At 43.6% G+C, this 16,520-nt stretch overlaps 1 protein-coding gene across 2 annotated transcripts in view; it reads right to left on the bottom strand.

Moving 5' to 3' along the window:
- SND1 (staphylococcal nuclease and tudor domain containing 1) overlaps window positions 1-16,520 on the bottom strand; it is a 684,058-nt gene that overhangs the window by 619,357 nt on the left and 48,181 nt on the right. For both annotated transcript variants that reach the window (XM_075857566.1, XM_075857565.1), the window contains exon 4: window positions 16,361-16,439. In XM_075857566.1, coding sequence (XP_075713681.1) covers window positions 16,361-16,439 — 79 coding nt within the window. The remainder of the gene's footprint in view (window positions 1-16,360; window positions 16,440-16,520) is intronic.

The raw sequence follows: 16,520 nt of genomic DNA on the forward strand, positions 1-16,520 counted from the left end.
ACTTGGTCGACAGAAAAAATACTCTTTTTGCAAAAGTAATTTTATTGTGAAAAAAGTTGTAAAACATAAAAAAAGTGCCATAAATTAGATATCGCCAGAATCGTACTGACCCGCAGAATAAAGTTAAGATGTAATTTATAACGCATGGTGAGCACTGTATAAATAAAAAATAAAAATAGATGCCAGTGGGGGAATGCAAGCGAGCAAAATGACGACAATTGCAGACTCGGAATCAGCATCCTAAAGGCTATTTACACCTTTAAAATGCGTTTTGTTTTTATAAAATTGTGCATCAGTGTGTTCTGTGCAACTTTCTAAATACTTAATTTTACTTTTTGAGATACAGCTGCATATTGCGTGGAGACCTTAATCTGTCAGGTCAGAGGCACTGATGGGTTCAGTGTCAGCAAGTCTTGCGTATCTCTGACACACAGAAGTGGTCGGTAACCGCTCGATCCTAAGTTCATAACTTAGATCTGATTGATGACAAGTGGAACCCGCTGACCTGACGGATTCAGGTCTCAGCGCACGATACAGCTGCTCTGTAAACAGGATACAAAGCAGCTGTTTCTCAAAGTAAAAATAAATTTTTAATAAAAAGTATTTAGAAAGTTGCACAATACATACTGATGGACAATTTTAAAAAAAACAAACTAAAAAAAAAACAAAAACAAACATTTCAAAAAGGTGTACAGAGCCTTTAAGCTTTTTACGGATACTGTAGTTTAGGAGGGAGTTTTCGGAGGTGACAGTCTCTTTAAGGACCGCAGGAAGTTTCTGGTTGTGTTGCCGCATTCTAAGAGGCATAACTATTTTTCGGTCGACATAGCGGTTTAGGGTGCATTAAGGTGCGGTTTTGCCACCGGTTTTTTTTTGGTCACATGACCAAAAACCGCATTCTTTTTTTATGTGGTTTTCAGCAGACTTGCAAAAAACACACCAAAATCGCACTGTGTGAATACACCCTTAAGGCTTTTTTCTGCGGAATGAGTTGTGGTTTACAATGGAACCATTTTGGGGGTGCATGTAATTTTTTTATTTACTTTCAATAAAAAGGTTAATGAAGTATAAAGTCTGAGTTTAAAATTTCTTCCGTTCACCGTGCAGAATACCCGTATTCTGTGGGTTGGCACAATTACGGTCATATAAAAAAAAATGTAGTTTTTTTTAAAGTAAACTTTATTAAACAATTTAATAAATGTTTTATTCCCACTAGGGGAATTCACAAAGCAATCTACTCATTGCTTACATAATGCTTTGGTATACTAAAACATTACCGCCTGTCAGTGCCTTTGGCATAGACTAATACGTATATAGCCATGTTAGGCCCCTGTCTGCAATAACAAGCCATCCGCATCCCGCATTCGCGTCAGGGACGCCAATGTGCTGACAGAGTGAACTGCCTCCCTCCGGCAAACACCTTGGTCACCGCGGCATCTGAGGGGTTAAACAGCCAGGAATTGTGGTATTTTATATAATGGCCAACCGAGCAGGAGCTTCGACTATCGATCACCACCGGTCTCCCACGGTGATGGCACGGGCACAGCTGTGCCCACAGGATCACCCTGACGTACAAGTGTCATTTTGCGGGAAGGGGTTAAATGAACACCAAGATAGACAAAATGCGCATAAAAAAAAAAGTCAATTTTCAAAAATCAAAGTCAAAATTTCAATTAACACTGAAAAATAAACAGCTCTCCTATATGTGTTCCGGGAGATAAGCCATTTCCGCTCTCCTCCTCACAACGCTGTAAGACCACAGCAGGCCAGCGACACCTCTTTGCCAGGTTTGCAGTAGGACACAAACGTTTAACTCTACCTCTCAGCCATCACCAGCCAAATATGGAACAGTGTCAGCAAGATTTTCTCTGTCTAATACTTTTATCATGGATTTCTAGGGTTAGTGTTCCTTCAATCCCCCCCCCCCCCCCACACCTGGATGTAGACCTGAGTCCTATACAGAGCAGAATGAAACAACCGATTACGTGTGGGAATATAAAGAAGACAATTAGATGATTAGTCTGCTAACTGAACTGCTACCCTCATTCAAACCACTCCTGGGGCAAAATGTCTAGTTATTAACACAAAGTGAAAAACCTTGCAAGTACATCTCAATGACATTTGTATACTAGTTCAGCATATTCTGAAATTGCCAAAAGCTCTCCGCGAGCTGAATGGCAGTGCAGTATAGGGGTTAATGACATCGAATTAAAGAACATTGTAAATCTGTGCTGTAAAGTCCAGCCGTCAGCTCTTAGCATAGAACGAAGCTAAACAAACACCACAAACCATGTGGGATCATATATGATCAATGAAGGAGATGTGGATAAGACATAATGAGGAACACGATGCTTAATAGAGTATTGCACAAGCTCCTGTGAGATGGGGATAAATCTACAGATCACTGAGGTATTGTTGTAGAGAAGCTCAGCTAGAGAGATTGGTGTTAAGGTGGCCATACAGACAAGATCAAATTCGGCAGAGACCCACAATTACCGGTGGGATTGGCAGACAACACGAGTATGCCCCCCTTCCCTCGGAGGGCGGCTGTCGTAGGAAAGAGGTAACAGGCATGCTGGATTTCAACATGTCCAATTCTTCATTGTGACAGGGGGTACGAACCTCTGCCAGAGGCGTCGGAACTCGTTTGTGCGAGTTGTATTACAGTAATCATATATGTTGAACCACACCAAACAAGGAGGCTAGAGCACTGTGTAGAGTTGGAACACTCAATTTTATTGAATACAAAATGCAGGATAGTGATGGCTTAGGATAAACCATCAATATCTAATCAGTGGGGGTCCGACTCCTGGCACCACTGCCGTTTAAACAAAGGGGCCACTGAAGCACCAGGTCCCCTTCATTGTTTAACTTAGGTACATTTCGGTTGTGGCGGACACTGGAGCTTAGTCCCATTCACTTGAAGGGGTCAGAGCTGCAGTACCAGGCACAGCCACAATCAAATTTAAAGGCGGTGACAAAATGAACAATAAAAGCATCGATCAGATATTGATAGCCCATCATAAAGATAGGAAACCAATATTACAGTGGCCAAATAGCTAGTCTTTATTAAAGGCTCCTCATAGTACACTTAGAGTTATGTGCCTGCCCTTACTATTGATGCTAAAAAAGGCATTAGACTACATAAAATTGGAATTATGCCTTCCCTACCCTAAAAGCCTATAGGTTCCAAGACTACTTTCCTCAAGCCATAAAAACCCTATAGGACTTCCCCCTCAGCTATAGATCTATGTAACATTTATCCACCGAAACCGAACTCCAAAACAGAGAGTGTGAGTTTGTTTGTTCACTCTCTTCAACTTCCAAGATCAGTCTTCTGCCGAACTCGCAAGAGGGCGTATCACTGCTACGGACAGTGTAAGAGCTGAGGAGAGCGCACATGCAAGAGATCAGTCTGTACTTTGCCGAACTGACAAGGGGGCGTCTCTGCTACGGACAGTAGCAGTGACATGCCCCCTTGCCAGTTCGCCAGACAAAATACAACACTGATCTCTCACAAGAGCTGAAGAGATTAGCCGCTTATCCTTCACAGCTGCTAATCAGCGGCGAGCACCACTGCTTCCTCGAACACACACACACGGTGTGTGCATGGTTGTGTGTGGTGGTCAGTGTGCGGCGCGGCTGCATGTTCGGGGGTGTTTGTGTGTAGGGGGGGGTTCTCTCAACGGAGCAGTGGTACTCGCCGCTGTTCCTTCAAAACAGCTGATTGACGGCTGCTCTGTCATTCCTTGCTCCTAATGTGAACCGCTGTGTAACTACATGGCGATTCACAGTAGGAGCAAGGAATGAAGAAGCAGCGGCATACTACTAACTTATTTTTTATATTTTGCAGGTTCCACTGAACAGTTTGGACCAAGTCGTAGATTCGTTGGATTTCGTCGATCTACTTTTTTTATTTAAAATAAAATGGTTAACGAGGGTTGTGTAGTTTTATTTCTATAAAAAATAATTTTCATAGGTCTGTTTTTTTAAAATAATTTATCGCCTTAGTAAGGGCAGTTGGATTCCAGATACCCCTGGTGGCAGTGGGCACCAGGGTAATGGGGGGGTGGGTTAGTTGCAACTGTACCATACTGTAATCATGTTTCCAGTATGGTACAGTAGTTCCGCAGTGACACCTAGCATCGTATATAACTAGGATGCTAGGAGCCCGGCTCCCTGCAGTGTGTTCGGTCCGGGAAATGCTGCCGACGTACGGACCGTATATCACGGACCGAACATGCTTGTGTGTGAGGCCTTAGCATTTTGATGTGTCCAAGAGCTCTCCCAGCTGCCATTGTAAAAGCACTCCCAAAATGGGAGCTAGACACTGCATAGCAATTTGAAGACACCTTTTCCTGGCTTGTAGCCAAAAAAAAAAAAAAACACAAAAAAAACTTAAGAATAAGTAACTTACTTTAAAAAAAAAAAAATATTATTTGGCGGCACATTCCCTTTAACCCCTTAAGGACGCAGCCTAGTTTGGGCCTTAAAGGGAATGTGTCGCAAATTGAAACTTTTTTTTTTTTTTTTTTTTAAGTGTCGTTACTTATTTCTATTATATTTTTTACGTTTTTGGCTGTATTTTTTTTTTTCCCCATATGGTGGAAAGTATTAAAAATTAAATAATAATTTGACATGTTTTCCAATATTGGCCACCAGGGGGAGCACTTTCCAGAATTACAGCAAGGTGAATAAGGCAAAGCAACCTGACTCACAGCTGCTGTAAATGTGGGAGGGAACCTCACCCCCCTCTCACAAGCCAGGTAAAGGTGTCTTCAAATTGCTAAGCAGTGTCCGGCAGCCATATTGGGTGTGATTCTGCAGCTGGAAGAAGTTATAGGACACACCAAAAGGCTAAGTGTATGTTCACACGCTTACTAAACAAAGGGAAAACCGCTCCTGATTTTCAGCCATTTTTAAATCACTCGCGTTTAACAGCCGTTTTTGGAGCTGTTTTTCTATAAAGTCAATGAAAAACTGCTCCAAAAACATCCCAAGAAGTGATGTGCACTTCATTTTGGTTGGGTGTCTTTTCGTGCCGTTTTTGGAAAACTATCACGTAAAAAACGCCCTGTCGGAACAGAACGCCGTATTTCCCATTGAAACCAATGGGCATCTGCTTGTAGGCGTTCTGCTTCTGATTTTTCAGCTGAAAACATTGTGTGTGAACATACCCTTAGGGTATGTGCACACGCTAACTGCATTTACGGAGCTGTTTTCAGGAGAAAACAGCTCCGTCATTTCAGACGTAATTGCTCGTACTCGCGTTTTGCGAGGCGTCAATTACGGCCGTAATTTGGAGCTGTTCTTCATTGAATTCAATGAAAAACGGCTCAAATTACGTCCCAAGAAGTGTCCTGCACTTCTTTGCCGAGGCTGTTAAATTACGCGCCGTCTTTTGACAGCGACGCGTAAAATTACAGGTAGTCGGCACAGTACGTAGGCAAACCCATTCAAATGAATGGGCAGATGTTTGCCGACGTATTGGAGCTGTCTTTTCAGGCGTAAATCGAGGCGTAAAACGCCTCGTTTACGCCTGAAAATAGGTCGTGTGAACCCAGCCTTAGAATGATGAAAGTGAAGTGAATGACTTTTCAGTTGACCGATTCACACGCCGTGTATTTGACATAAAAAAAATAAAAAAAAACAAACACAAAAAAACGCTTGATTACACTTGATTTTGCGTGTTTGGGGGTTGGGGGGGGTGTGTGTGTGTGTGTGTGTGTGTGTGTGTGTGTGTGTGTGTGTGTGTGTGTGTGTGTGTGTGGGCGCCCGTGCACACTCCGCTCTGCCACACACACACACACACACGATAAGTCTAAAAGGGGTTGTCCAGGAAAACATGGCGCCGCACCTGTCCTCAGGTCGTGTGTGGTTTTACAGCTCTGTCCTATTCACTTCAATGGAGGTGAACTGCAATACCAGACACAACCTGAGGACAGGTGCGGCGCAGTGTCTCCAATCCGGACACCCCTTCTGTCCTGAGATGACCCGACGGGGGAGGCGGGAGTCAGAGCCACCCACCGCCATCACCGCAGACAGAACCACAACTACGGCATGAGGGCAGGGCTTGTCTTGAGTGCACTGTCTCTTGTTATGGACAGATTTATAGTCACATGAACCCCGTCTGATGAACCGGTAACCTAGTTCCGATCACATGACAGAGGGGGATCACCAAAAACCCTGTGCACCCTCAGCCCGTCCATCCAGCCCTTTCCTGCTTATATCTGCATCTGGGAAAGCTGGGTGACCACCATTACTCCTACTGGAGTGTGTTTGGGGATGTGACTAATGAATCTCACACTCCAGTAGGAGGGGTAATGGTGGTCACCCAGCTTTCCCAGACCCCTGAACGGTAAATCTCTCTAGTTGTGCTGAGACTGTTTGGGGATGTGACTAATGAACCTCTCAGTCTCAGCACAACTAGAGAGATTTATCATTCAGGGGTCTGGGAAAGCTGGGTAACCACCATTACTCCTAGTGGAGTGTGTTTGGGGATGTGACTAATGAACCTCTCACACTCCAGTAGGGGGGTAATGGTTGTCACCCAGCTTTCCCAGACCCCTGAACAATAAATCTCTCTAATTGTGCTGAGACTGAGAGGTTCATTAGTCACATCCCCAAACAATCTCAGCACAACTAGAGATTTATCGTTCAGGGCTTTCCCAGTACAGTTTCATCATGTGTCCTTCATACAAGGGGGGGGGGGCTGTCGGGGGTCACGAGAGCGGGGGTCTGTGAGGTAGAGAGTGGGACATGCAGAGACACACATCTTACCTGCAGTGCAGCTGGTCTTCAAGATGGCGCCTGCTCTCTCCCTGCAAACAGCTGCTCTGCGTGACTGACCTGCGTCTGCGCAGTACAGAGCCATAGAGCAAAGTCAATGGAACAGCTCCCGTTCATTGACTCCTATGCACTGTAGCTGCCGTATTCCATCTCTGTATGTGTCGTTAATCGACACAGATGAAAAACAAAATGGCAGCCCCCATAGTGAAGTAAAAGTTAGAAAAAAGCAAAAAACAAACACATAAAAGATTTTATAATAAAACACTAAATGCAAATTGATATCAAAAATGTTTTTTTCATGACACTCGTCCTTTAAGGCTCAGAGCCCATTTTTCAAATCTGACATTTCACTTTATGTGGTAAAAATGTCGGAATGCTTAAACCTATCCAAGCGATTCGGAGACTGTTTTCTCGTGACACATTGGGCTTTATGTTAGTGGTGAAATTTGGACGATATATTCACTGTTTATTGGTGAAAAATTGCAAAATTTAGAGAAAATGTATAAAAAAAAAATAAATAAATAAATTTATGAATTTAAACGCATCTGCTTGTTATACCACCCACAATAGTCACTCGTTCACATTTCCCATATGTCTACTTTAGATTGGTATAGTTTTTTGAACACTTATTTTTCTTGGACGTTACAAGACTTAGAACATAAACCGCAATTTCTCATATTTTTAAGAAAATTTCAAAAGCCTTTTTTTTAAGGTACCTGTTCAGTTCTGAAGTGGCTTTGAGGGGCCTATGTATTAAAAACACCCATAAAACACCCCATTTTGAAAACTAGACCCCTCAAAGTATTCAAAACAGCATTTAGAAAGTTTATTTAACCCTTTAGGCATTTCACAGGAATTAAAGCAAAGTGGAGGTGAAATTTGCAAATATGATTTTTCTTGCTGAATTTCAATTGCATTAATTGAGGTTACCAGAGAAACACTACGAAATATGTATTGTCCAGATTCTGCAGTTTTTAGAAATGTCCCAAATGTGTTTCTAGTGCTCTCGTGGACTAAAACACAAGCCCCAGAAGCAAAGAAGCACCTAGTGGCTTTTGAGGCCTCTTTTTTTATTAGAATATATTTTAGGCAGCATGCCAGGTTTGAAGAGGTGTTGGTGCCAAAACAGGAGGAATCCCCCAAAACTGACCCCATTTCGGAAACTGCATCCCTCAAGGAATTCATTTATGGTTGTTATAATTTTGACCGCACAGTTTTTACACGGCACGTATTTGAATTGGACTGTGAAATTTAAAAAAATGACATTTTTTCCAATAAAAGTTAATTTTTCATCAAAATTTCTTATTTTCACAAGACATAAAGTACTCCATTTTGTTGACCAATTTGTTCTGAGTGTGGCAATACCCCATTTGTGGTGATAAACTGCCATTTGGGCCCATGGCAGGGCTCAGAAGGAAAGGACCACCATTTGGCCTACTGGGGATTTTCTAGTGCAAAGTCATGTATGCAGAAGCCCCTGAGGTACCAGTACAGTTGAAACCCACAAGAAGTGACCCCGTTTTAAAAACTACACCCTTAAGGCATTCATCTAGAGGTGGAGTGAGCATTTTGACCGGAGACCTACACCCCATAAACAGTAATGTGGGTTCTCCCGGGTATGGCAATACCCTACATGTGGCTGTTATCAGCTGCCTGGACACACAGCAGGGCCCAGAGGGGAAAGACGGGGGATAAGCTGTGCGGAGTGCATCAGGGTAAGTAAAATTGGGGTAAATTATAAACCAAGGGATGTATGATAAATTTAAAAAAAACTTTCATACAGAGCTCTGGTTATTCGGGACACGTCACATTGATATATTGTGTCATCCCTTACCGCCCTCTTATAGCAGACTTTGCACCTCTTGACTTTTTCCCTTCCTGCCAGTTGGGGTAACTTCTCCTGGAAAGTGTTGTCGCCCTGGTACGATGCGTGTGGCCCCGCTTCCAGAAGTACTGGGTGCCCCCCCTTCTTGGTCCCTAAAGATTAGGTTCTTGATAATCCCCTCTTGAAATTCCAGGAAAGTTCCCCTCTGGCCTGCACATCGATGTAGCACGTACGCATTGTACAATGCCATCTGTATGATGTGCACGGCCAGCTTCTTATACCACACCGCATGGCGCTGTAGGGCTTCAGGACTTGATCTGACAAGTCCATCCCTCCCATGTACCTATTGTAGTCCAGGATGCAGTCTGGTTTGGGGGTGGCCTTTCCTTCATATATCCTAAACCTGTAGGTATACCCTGATGCACTCTCGCACATCTTATACATCTTCACACCTTACCTTGCCCTCTTACCCGGCAGGTACTCGCGGAATTGAACCCGCCCTTTAAAATGTACCAGTGACTCATCAATAGAAATACACTTCTCGGGGGTGTATGCGTAGTGCAGTGTATTAGAACTGTCAGCTACTCACTGACAGCAAGCACAGTGGGTCCTGACTGTCAGGACCCACTAGGCTTCAGTCAATGGCATAGCCGGACGCCATTGTTTGGTGTCCGGTTGCCATAGTCACCATCGCCGGCCGCTATCGTGTAGCAGGACTGCGATTGTAGCTTAACCCCTAAAAATCCACGTTCGGTATTGAACGCGGCTTTTAAGGGGTTAATCAGCGGGGACACAGCGATCGGTCCCCGCTGTAGGAGCTGCGGCAGCTGCTGTATGTATCGGGAGGACGGCCGAAATGGCCGTTACTCCCGCGACGTACTATTCCGTCGCTGAGCGCGAAAGTATTGGTTAGCGCGACGGAATAGTACGCCGCTGAGCGCGAAGGGGTTAAGACTCAAAATTCAAAATAGTGGCAGGAATCAATCATCGAAACTGACCACTTTATTAGAAATCTGTAGGTGCTATTGCACTTCAAAAACATATGCTCTAAGTAATTTAATGTAGCTCTCTGCCCAATTGACAGACACGGGTGCGCAACCTGCAGCCCATGAAGCATGGGCCCCAACCATCAGGACACCTACATGCTGGTCTGTGTTCCAATAGTTCAAAGATACGACGGTCAAAAGACTGTTGCCTTTTGCGCAAGCAGAGAACAGAGTGCCGTCTTAGTCCTCATGCACACAAACGTTTTTTTTTTTTCCTTCCGTAAATACGGGTCCTTGGTCAGACGTATTAAACCCATATTGCACCAGTATTTACAGACCCGTGCCCGTAAATACGGGACCGGTGTCACCCGTATTTACGGGCATGTTTTCGCTGCAAAATTACACTGCACTAATCGTCAGCCCTTCTCCCTATCAGTGCAGGATAGAGAGAAGGGACAGCCCTTTCCATAGTAAAAGAAATTCATACTTACCCGGCCATTGTCTTGGTGACGAGTCCCTCTCTTGACATAGTCAGACCTCCCTGGATGACGTGGCAGTCCATGTGACCGCTGCAGCCAGTGATTGGCCTGTGATTGGCTGCAGCGGTCACATGGGCTGTAACGTCATCCCAGGAGGCTGGATTGGAGGAAGAAGCAGGGAGTTATGGGTAAGTATGAAAGTCTTTTTTTTATTTACAGGTTGATCTATATTGTGATCGGTAGCCACTATCCAGGGTGCTGAAACAGTTACTGCCGATCGTTTAACTCTTTCAGCACCCTGGACAATGACTATCCACTGACGTCGCCTAGCAACTCTCCCGTAATTACAGGTGTTACCCGTAATTATGGGAGCCCCATAGACTTCTATGGGCCTGCCCGTGCCATTATTACGGCCTGAAATAGGACATGTTCTATATTTTTCAACGGCCCTGGCACCTTCTCGTAAGCATACGGGGAGGTACCCGTGGCCAACAGAAGTCTATGGGCCCGTAATTACGGTCCAGGATTACGGGCGTTTTTACGTTCGTGTGCATGGGGCCTTAGACTGCATATCCGTTCTCTTCCCTGCATGGATCATGGATACCAGTGAAGTTCTTGAACGGTACTTGTGTATCTTCCATGTCAGATAGATAAGAAGCCTATGTATGAGTTTTCAGCAATTGAGGTAGAAAAAGTTACGGTGCATTACTTGTATTCTCTTTTCACCACTCTTAACCCTCGTGTCATGCACTGCAAGTTCTTTACTAGGTACAACAGTGTATCGGTTTTACCCAGAATGATCCTTTAACTTAACAATCACATCAAAATTGGGAAAAACCTCACGAAAAAGGTAACTTTTTTTTAATTGTAGATTTTGAACTTAGAACTCAAGTAAATTTAATTGGCGCACAACTCGTGCCATAAGTGCATTTGTACCCTTTAGTGACAGAATTTTAGCCATAAGGACCAGCACATTTTTTACCCACTTTGTGTTCCAGTAGTCATAACTTTATATTTTTTTTAATGTAGCTGCGTGAGACCTTGTAATTTGCGGGACAAGTTATAGTTTTTGTAAGATTGTGTATATATATATATATATATATATATATATATATATATATATATATATATTTATTTATTTTGCATTAAATAACAATTTTTTTCGGTGAGAAGAAAAAAAAAATAGCATTTGAGCCATTGTGGTTTTATTTTTTTATTTCAATAGCGATTACGCACAACTGCGTTGACTCTGGACTTTATATAACACAGTGGACCAACATTTTTGCTCAGTGGTCCAAAGTCCTGTTTTCAGGTGAAAGTAAATTTTGCTTTTCATTGGGAAATCAAGGTCCCAGTGTCTGGAGGAAGAGTGGAGAGGCACTCAATCCAAGTTGCTTGTGGTCCAGTGTGAAGAGTCAGCGCAGCCGTCTACCAGGAAATTTTGGAGAACTTCATGCTTCCCTCGGCTGATAAGCTTTATGGAGAAGCCGATTTCATTATCCAGCAGGACTTGGCACCTGCCCACACTGCCAAAAGTACCAATTACTGGTTTAATAAGCACAGTATCATTGTGCTTGATTGGCCAGCAAACTCGCCTGACCTAAACCCCATAGAGAAACTATGGGGTATGGTCAAGATCAAGATGACACCAGACCCAACAATGCAGACGAGCTGAAGGCCACTATCAAAGCAACCTGGGCATCCATAACACCTCAGCAGTGCCGCAGGCTTATCGCCTCCATGCCGCATTGATGCAGTAATTCATGCAAAAGCAGCCCCCGACCAAATACTGAGTGTGTACACACACACACACACACACACACACACACACACACACACACACACACACACACACACACACACACACACACACAAGATTTAACAGACTCTGAAAAGTAAAAAATTGTTCATAATCTTTGAGAGATTCAGCACTCTTGAGATTGCAGAGATATTGGGGCGAGATCACTGAACCAAACATTTGGTTGAAAATAGGGTCGCAAGAAACGTGTGGAGAAAAACCCCTGCAAATTAACTACCAAAGATTTAAGAATCAATCAATCAGAAGTACAAGGTGTTCAGTGCTCAGAGACAAGGTCAAGGTAAGGAAGCCTCAAACCCGACCACCACTGAACAAGACATAAGTTGAACCGTCAAGACTGGGCCAAGAAATATCTGAAAACCCATTTTCAAAGGTTTTATGGACTGATGAGATGGTGACTCTTGATGGACCATATAGATGGGCCTGTGGCTGGATCAGTACGGGCACAGAGCTCTACTTTGACTCAGACGCCAGCAGGGTGGAGGTGAGGTACTGCTATGGGCTGGTATTATTAAAAATGAGCTAGTTGGACCTTTTCGTGTTGAAGATGGACTAAAAAAAATAAACTAGCAAACCTACTGCCAGTTTTTAGAAGACACTTTCATCAAGCAGTGGTAGAGGAAAAAGTCTGCATCTTTCAAGAAAACCATGATTTTTATGCAGGACAACGCTCCATCGCATGCATCGAAGTACTCCACTGCATGGCTAGCTAGTAAAGGCCTTAAAAGATGAAAGAATAATTACATGGTCCCCTTCCTTACCGGAATTAAACCCTACTGAGGACTTGTTGGCCCTTCTGAAATGTTGCACCTTGATATGTTGGCTTAAATAAACAACACTTTTTTCATCTACTCTACTGGAGTGCTGCAAGATTTAATTTTGGATATTGGTATATGGTCTTTGGATTGGGATGACTTGTTTGGCACCCGTTTACAAGTAAAAGGTTTTTCTTAATTGCGTTTGCTTGCTGCGGTCTTCTCTGCTGGTGTGTATACATACATCACGCACACATTTGAATTGAGTCATGACTGATGCAGCGAAAACCAACAATGAGTAGTGTTTTTATTCTCTCTTAATAATACTACATTGAATAAGGGGGGGGGGGCCCAGGTTGTGGATTTTAAAAAAAGGAAGGAGACCAAAATCTCAGCTCCAACCCCATTCTAGGTAGAGCCTTTAAAGTAGAAGATCCCTCTGCAGTCACACAGCCCCAAGCTGTGCTCGGGATAAATTTAAGGTCTTTTTCTAAAGCCAGAGCACAGATAAACTGCTGGAGGGTTAAAGTGGTATTCCCATTGGAGAGATTTATGGTATATTTACAGGTTATGCCAGAAATCTCTTCCACCTATAAAATTGGTAAAATGGAGGTCCTCTGATCCCTTGTTCAGCACTCCAGAAAGTAGACTAAGTGGAGAGGTGAACACCCATGCACACTTTTCTCCTCACTGGAGTTTACGATTGTTTTGAAACGCTCAGATAATTGCTTAGTACCCAGAAAGGTACACTCGCAACATGCCATTAATATCAGAGATGAGATTTAACTTTTGCCATTGTAAGAGGTACAATCTGACAACGTGGCCCCGAAATCAGAAAATGTTGCGCACTCCTGATCTAACAGATACTCTTACTTAGAGGCTCTGTCACCAGATTATAAATGCCCTATCTCCTACATAATCTGATCGGCGCTGTAATGTAGATAACAGCAGTGGTTTTATTTTGAAAAACGATCATTTTTGAGCAAGTTATGAGCTAGTTTAGATTTATGCCAATGAGTAGAGATGAGCTAACTTATGAAAAGTTTGGTTCGGCTAGTTCGCCGAATTTCATGAAAAATTTTGATTCTGACCGAACCTGTGATTTCCGTGCGCCGAGCATGGTACTGTCCAGGGTGCTGAAAGAGTTAATGGGCTGCACTAACTCTTTCAGCAACCTTGACAGTACCATGCTCGGCACGCGGAAAATACAATTTTAATGTAATAAAAAAAATTTAAAAAAATAAGTTCATACTTACATTCCTCCTGTCCGGCCTCCAGCGATGACGTTTCATCCATGTCGCCGCTGCAGCCAATCACAGGCTGTAGTGGCGGTCACGCACGTCAGGATGATGCTTCATCCCACGTGACCGCCCCTGCAGCCAATCACAGGCTGCAGCGTCCTCTGCAGCCAATCACAGGCTCCTCTCCTGAAATACTCTGTGCTGCCTTAAACTCTGTGGACAGGTCAGGATCCCGTTTCTTTTAAATGCTGCTGGGGAACCCGCTCGATCCACTATATAAGGCTGCGCTACAGTGCAGCATTTAAAAGAAACAGGATCCTGACCTGTCCACAGAGTTTAAGGCAGCACAGAGTATTTCAGGAGATGAGCGTGCAGATTCAGTGCTGCTGTGAACTCTGCTCTTACCATTACGTAGCTCTCAGTCTGTTACCTCTCCTCCACTCCTGTCCTCAACAACACCTTCACATGATTGGCAAGTCACCACCCCGCACAAGATCCGCACGCTCATCTCCGGAAATACTCTGTGCTGCCTTAAACTCTGGACAGGTCAGGATCCTGTTTCTTTTAAATGCTGCACTGTAGCACAGCCTTATATAGTGGATCGAGCGATTTAAAAGAAACAGGATCCTGACTTGTCCATAGAGTTTAAGGCAGCACAGAGTATTTCAGGAGATGAGCACGGCCGGCCACGGGCAGCCGGTCGTTTTTCCGAGCCGTGCTCCCATTATAAAGTATAGGAGCACGGCCGGTAAAATAAAAAAATAGAACATATTCTATCTTTTTAACGGCACGGGCACCTTCCCGTGAGAAAAATGGGAAGGTAGCCGTGGCTAACAGAAGTCTAAGGGCCCGCTATTTTGGGTCGTAATTACGACCCGTAATAACGGGTGTTTTTACAGTCGTGTGCATGAGGCCCCGTAATGACGGGTGGCTACGTGTGCACCCGTCATTACGGCAGCGTTGCTAGGCGACGTCAGTAAATAGTCACTGTCCAGGGTGCTGAAAGAGTTAACTGATCGGCAGTAGCGGTTTCAGCACTCTGGACAGTGAATTCCGATCAGAATATAGAGTAACCTGTAAAAAAAAAAAAGACGTTCATACTTACCGAGAACTTTCTGCTTCCTCCAGTCCGGTCTCCTGGCCGTTGCCTTGGTGACGTGTCCCTCTCGACATCCGGCCTGACATTCCTGGATGACGTTACAGTCCATGTGACCGCTGCAGCCAATCACAGGCTGCCGCGGCCTCTGCACCCAATCACAGGCTGCCACGTCAGAAAAGAAGGTCGGATTGGAGGAAGAAGAGGGACTCGTCACCAAGACGACCGGGTACGTATGAAATGCTTTTTATTTTCTTTTTAATCAGCAGCCTCTTTTCTCGATCAGTGATTGATAGAGACAAGTGGCTGCCGATTTGTATAATATTTTTGACCGTGTTCGGTCAAAACGGGTTCGGCCAAACCCGGTGAAGTTCGGATTAGTTGCGAACCGAACTTTTCCCGATGTTCGGTCCAAAACCGGGTTCAGTTGTCCCGGTTCGCTCATCTCTACTAATGAGTTTCTCAATGGACAACTGGGCGTGTTTTTACTTTTTACCAACTGGGTGTTGTACAGGAGTGTATGAGGCTGACCAATCAGTAACCAATCAGCGTCATACACTTCATTGTTCCAGCCCAGCATGATCCACAGCACAGTGTGATTGTGCAATGAAAGAAGCTGGGCTGGAACAATGAGAAGTGCAGGACACTGATTAGTCAGCGTCATACACTCCTCTGTACAGCACCCAGTTGGTAAAAAGTAAAAACACGCCCAGTTGTCCATTGAGAAACTCATTAGCATAAATCTAAACTAGCTCATAACTTGCTCAAAAATGATTGTTTTTCAAAATAAAAAGCTACATTACATTATCTACATTACAGCGCCGATCAAATTATGTAGGAGATAGGGCACTTTAAAGAGGCTCTGTCACCAGATTATAAGAGGTCTGTCCTGGTGACATACTTACTCGAATATTTTTCCTACATCAAATTACATGGAGCCAGTCTTCTCTCTCAAATTTAGTCATTCACTTAAAATTGGTTTTAGGATTGATAGAATTGTTAAACATTTGATGAATCACAGAAGTTAACAAAACTGGAATCAGATGGGAGGTACTGTATTATATACGTTAATCTTTGTCTATTCCTCCAACGCACTCCTGTTCCTACTGCCTCATTTCAGAGACCTTCAAAATATATTCGGCTAGGCAACAAACACTAAGTTTTGAAAAAATACAAAAACCATTAAACTAGATAGTGTGGAGTCAAGAACCAAGCAATGTTTCAACGTTCTTGCAGTAGAGGCTGTAGGATGTCTACTACGAAACATGCATTACAATTAAAGCTGTGTTTTTTATTGGGGCGGACCTATACTTTCCATTATATAGTAAACAAAGAACAGTTGAATACGTAGACCCACAAAATGCACTTACGTTGTGGCTCTTGCGCCTTCCCGTCGAGAGGCTAGTCCTTCCGCAAGTAGAGATTCTGCAATGTTCTCACCTGATGTATCTAAGAACAGCAGATTAAGTTAATAGCTGTAACAAAAGCGAATTATGAATGCAAAGTTGAAAAGTAAATCAGAAAAAAAAA

Source organism: Rhinoderma darwinii, chromosome 3 (genome assembly GCF_050947455.1).
Source record: "Rhinoderma darwinii isolate aRhiDar2 chromosome 3, aRhiDar2.hap1, whole genome shotgun sequence".
NCBI classification, from domain to species: domain Eukaryota; kingdom Metazoa; phylum Chordata; class Amphibia; order Anura; family Rhinodermatidae; genus Rhinoderma; species Rhinoderma darwinii.